This window comes from Panicum virgatum, chromosome 7K, assembly GCF_016808335.1.
Source record: "Panicum virgatum strain AP13 chromosome 7K, P.virgatum_v5, whole genome shotgun sequence".
In the NCBI taxonomy this organism is placed as follows: domain Eukaryota; kingdom Viridiplantae; phylum Streptophyta; class Magnoliopsida; order Poales; family Poaceae; genus Panicum; species Panicum virgatum.
Window position 1 is genome coordinate 31,431,987 of NC_053142.1, and position 4,033 is coordinate 31,436,019.

Below are 4,033 nucleotides of genomic sequence, written 5' to 3' on the forward strand. Positions count from 1 at the left end.
TAGCTAACTAGCATCCTCGAACACCACCCACCCCCCCCCCCCCCCCCCCCTGAATTTTCGATATGCTTGAACAGGTTCGGAGGACATGTCGGCGATACTATGAGACCACACTCTATTTATGTTGGTCTGTGCTAACAGTTCTATGGTGGATTAAATGCGAACCACTTTTGCATCTGGTCACAAGAATTCCTTAGCCCATGCGGCTACCTATTCTCTAAACTAGAATTCTGCTACTATCTCTTTCGTGATTTAGTTTAGCAGGAAACTAATATTTTGAGTTTCTTTTAATTCATCAATGAAGATCCTTGTCATTTCTGTATCAATATGTTCAGATTCTTTCCTACTTACTCTTCCCATAACTAAATTTATTTTCTTTCACTAGCATATCAAATATGTAGTCATCAGTCATCACAACCTAAATGTGCCCCGGGCCCTGCCCCAGCGTAGTGTACTAGTTTTTCATGAGCTCTTCAATAATGATATATTATACATATGTTCTTTCAAATTCCATACTACTCATGCGGTAACCAAAAGTGTTCTTTAAATATTGTAGAATAAATAAAAAAAGTGAAATTTCTACACTATGGTTATGGTTATTGTGACCTATAGAACAAAAATAATATGTCAAATATATTTCATTGTATATAAAGGGTAAGATTACGGAAACTTGAAAATATAACTTGAGTTGTATGAGATACTATATAGTCATAGCCATAGGTAGGGCACAACTAGCAAATGATGTTGTGGTACTAAACGGTCTTAATGAATAATGTATAGACTATAAAATTTTAGATCTTACCACTATAATTTTAATATGTAACTATTCCACGTTCTACATCTGAGGCTGTTTGAAAACAAATCGAAACTCGTAGATTTTGAAACTAGAGAATGTATAAGAATTTTTTGGACTATTAAATAATCTTAAATGAAAAAGTTGTCAACTATAATTAGATATCGTCAAGCTCTACAATTTTGGTATAAAAGTTGTCTTCATCCGAGATTATATGAAAAAGTTATATTTTTTACGTGAGAACATTTTTAAGGGTAGATCATGGCATCACCCGCCCCTAGAAATCATCACGCGCCCTTAGAAATCATCATCCACCTCTCGAAATGTATCTAGAGTGGATGATGATTTCTAGAGGCCGGTGATGAGGTGGGTGATAACTTCTAGGTGTGGGTGATGCCATCACTGACCTCTAGAAATAGTGGCATTTCCAGGATCGGGTGATGGGCGGGTGACTCTATCACACACCTTTAGAAATGCATTTTAAGGGTGAATAACGTCATCGCCCGCCTCTAGTAATGTATTTTCAGAGGTGGGTCAAACTGCTACCGTAGGTTCATTCTATTTGTAGGAGTGGATTACATCTTGACCCAGCCAAAGAAAAAAATATTCCTAAAAATCATTTTTAGTAGTGCACGGGCAAGCTGTTAGTATATAAAAAGGGCACATACTCGACCCGTGATGAGCTGACCATGGGCCAGCTTCTTTATTGTTGTGATATTAAAGGCCAATAGGCGTTTCGCAAAAGAAAAAAAAGGGGTGGGGGGGGGGGGGGGTGGGGGCAATAGGCCTTATGCTGACTCTAATGATGCCTAGAATTTGATCACGTCTCCTTCCAAGTCCGGAAGAAGCTCGAGCTCATGTCTATCAATCCTCTACGTTGATCACCACAGCACTTCGGCTCCTTTCAGGCTTCTTGAAGCGGGCAAGCCGTGCTAAATTGTTCGTGGATTCCGTGATCCTCTTGATCTGAACAACGATGCCCGAGAGAAGGGATGCAACGACTGCCACATGCATCGCTTGCAACAGGGCACCATCCTCGGAGAACGCGGCTCTGAAGTCACTTGCGGCTTTGGTGGCTGCAGACATGTCGCTGTTGGCTGGAGATGGCGCAGTCATCGTCCGAACTGTCAACGAGAGACCCCTGAGCGCCCTTGCAGAGTGCGAGCTCATTGCAGCGCAAGCAGCTCCAATTTTCAGGCATAGCTCTGGATTGGCTGCAGGATACTGAAACCCAACAAAAAGGATTGATAGTATTCGTTAACAAACTTTTCTCAACCCAATAAGTAGGAAATTTATTTGTTATATTAAAAAGAATGAGCAAGAGCAGATGAAAGTGCAGGAGAACACCATCACGGTTGGTCAACCAACTTGCTGGTTCCATGAATGTGGGATTTTTGCAATTACCTGGGACCTTTTGAGGATGATGACACAGGAAGCAAGAGCCTCCATTGAAGAAGCACATTGGCGACAAAGAGTGCCGAGTTCTTGGTATTGCTTCCATGGGTGGCGGAAGCCGAATTTGCGGTGAATAGGCTCCCACCTGGCAAAATTGCTCTGCAGTATTGGGGTAATAATACATATCACCGGATTTATGTGAATTTTTGTGTTCACAGTTGCTTTGTATACTCAGCAAAAAGGAAAAGAAATTGGTAATGACGCCGAACTTAGGTGAGCTGAGCTTACCAAAGAGTCCTCTCTGATCTTCGAATTGAGGACGCTCTTGTACACACGAAGAAAGGCTTTGCCTTCTAAGTTTTCACATGAAGAGGTCTCTACAAAGCATTCAGATTCCATTCCTGCACACATGAAAAAATTTTAGTCGATCTCCTATACCTGGCAATCTGTAAAGTATTTTCTCACTGAATTTTTGACAGAAGAGAATAATATCAATTTCTGCTACGCAAAACTTATCAGTGAAAATGTTGAAGACACTGCAGCCTACTACTAATTGGAAGAGTAGTTACGTTGTTCTGTACCTTCAAGGAACTGCGCCAGTTTGTCGAGGTTGCCGGCGGCGAGGCTGTGGAGGTCCTCGCTGGCCCAGACCGGGAAGACCAAGACGGTGGTCAAGAGGCAAATGGCGACGCCGACGGCCATGGTGGTGATGCGCTCGTGCGCGAACTCGATGGGGTCCTCCACGCGGTAGCTCGACACGGCCACCATCGCGAAGGTCAGTTTGAAGATGAGCACGCCGTAGTCGTACCTCGCCTTCACCTCCGGGATGCACCGCGCGAACGTCGCCGCCGACGCTGCAGATCGAGCCGCCATATGAACCAAGGTGACGACAATATGGCATGCGGCGTAAACCGTAAACGCACAGGCGATGGCAGATGATCTGAACGATGATGATGAGCCAACATTGACGTGCTTACACTGCAGTACCTACTAAGAATACGAACACGGCGAGCAGTATCGGTTCCCCCTTCTCACCGCCGAGCTCCGCCACCAGATGAGCTCCGACGGCGAGGGAAACGCCCACCAGCGTCGCGAGAGCTCTGTACAGGCCTTTACTCAGCGTGGCGCCTGTTGCATGCATATAGCGTATGCTTAAGTTAGGTCGCCGGAACGAACGTGTGTCCAGTGCAAGTAGCTAGTTCCGGACGGAGCCGGAGACGATCGAACTGCCCGTCCATGACCTACCAACGGTGAACTCCATGACGAAGACGACGGTGATGATGGCCCAGATGGTGGAGTCCCCCCAGCCGTTGAACAGCGGCGTGACGTAGTAGAGCACGGACACCAGCGTGAGCGCCAGCCCGACCTTGAGCGAGTGCGCCACCCGCCTCGGGTCGTCCCGCGCGGTCCTCGCCAGCTTCGCGGCGAGTCCGCCGAGCCTGTCCACCGCCGGCCGGAGCAGCGCCCGGAAGCTCTCCAGGAAGCCGCCGTTGCCCTCGGCGACGCCGCCATTGTTGCGCTCGGCCGCCTGAGGCTCCATCGCAGCTCACCTACACAGTTACACGTACAGGTCCCAGAGTTGTGGGCTCCAGGGGAATCAGCGGATCGGAGCGCGCTACTATACTTGTACTCCTATGTGGGATGAGCGGCGCGCATGAGGACTTATCTGCTATATATAAGGGGTGTTCGCTACGCGCACGCGCCTACGCTCCCACATATGCTTTCGATGCTGGCCAAGATTCAACAATATGACGTGGGTTACAGAATTTTAAAGAGCAAATAGGCTTGGTACAGCGCGCCCCGCGAGGAGCCCGTACAGCAGGCCGCCGCCCTGCACGTGGCTACCGG

The 4,033-nt window shown here is 47.4% G+C and overlaps 1 protein-coding gene across 1 annotated transcript; it reads right to left on the minus strand.

The window, feature by feature from the left end:
* Positions 1-1,654: 1,654 nt before the first annotated feature.
* On the minus strand, positions 1,655-3,725 carry LOC120640111 (aluminum-activated malate transporter 1-like). The gene is made up of 6 exons (XM_039915992.1): positions 3,431-3,725; positions 3,173-3,313; positions 2,767-3,039; positions 2,474-2,586; positions 2,195-2,344; positions 1,655-2,014 (listed from the first exon to the last, which is right to left on the minus strand). Exons 1-6 carry the CDS (start codon positions 3,723-3,725, stop codon positions 1,655-1,657), a joined length of 1,332 nt encoding a protein of 443 aa, XP_039771926.1.
* Between the last annotated feature and the right edge of the window lie 308 nt (positions 3,726-4,033).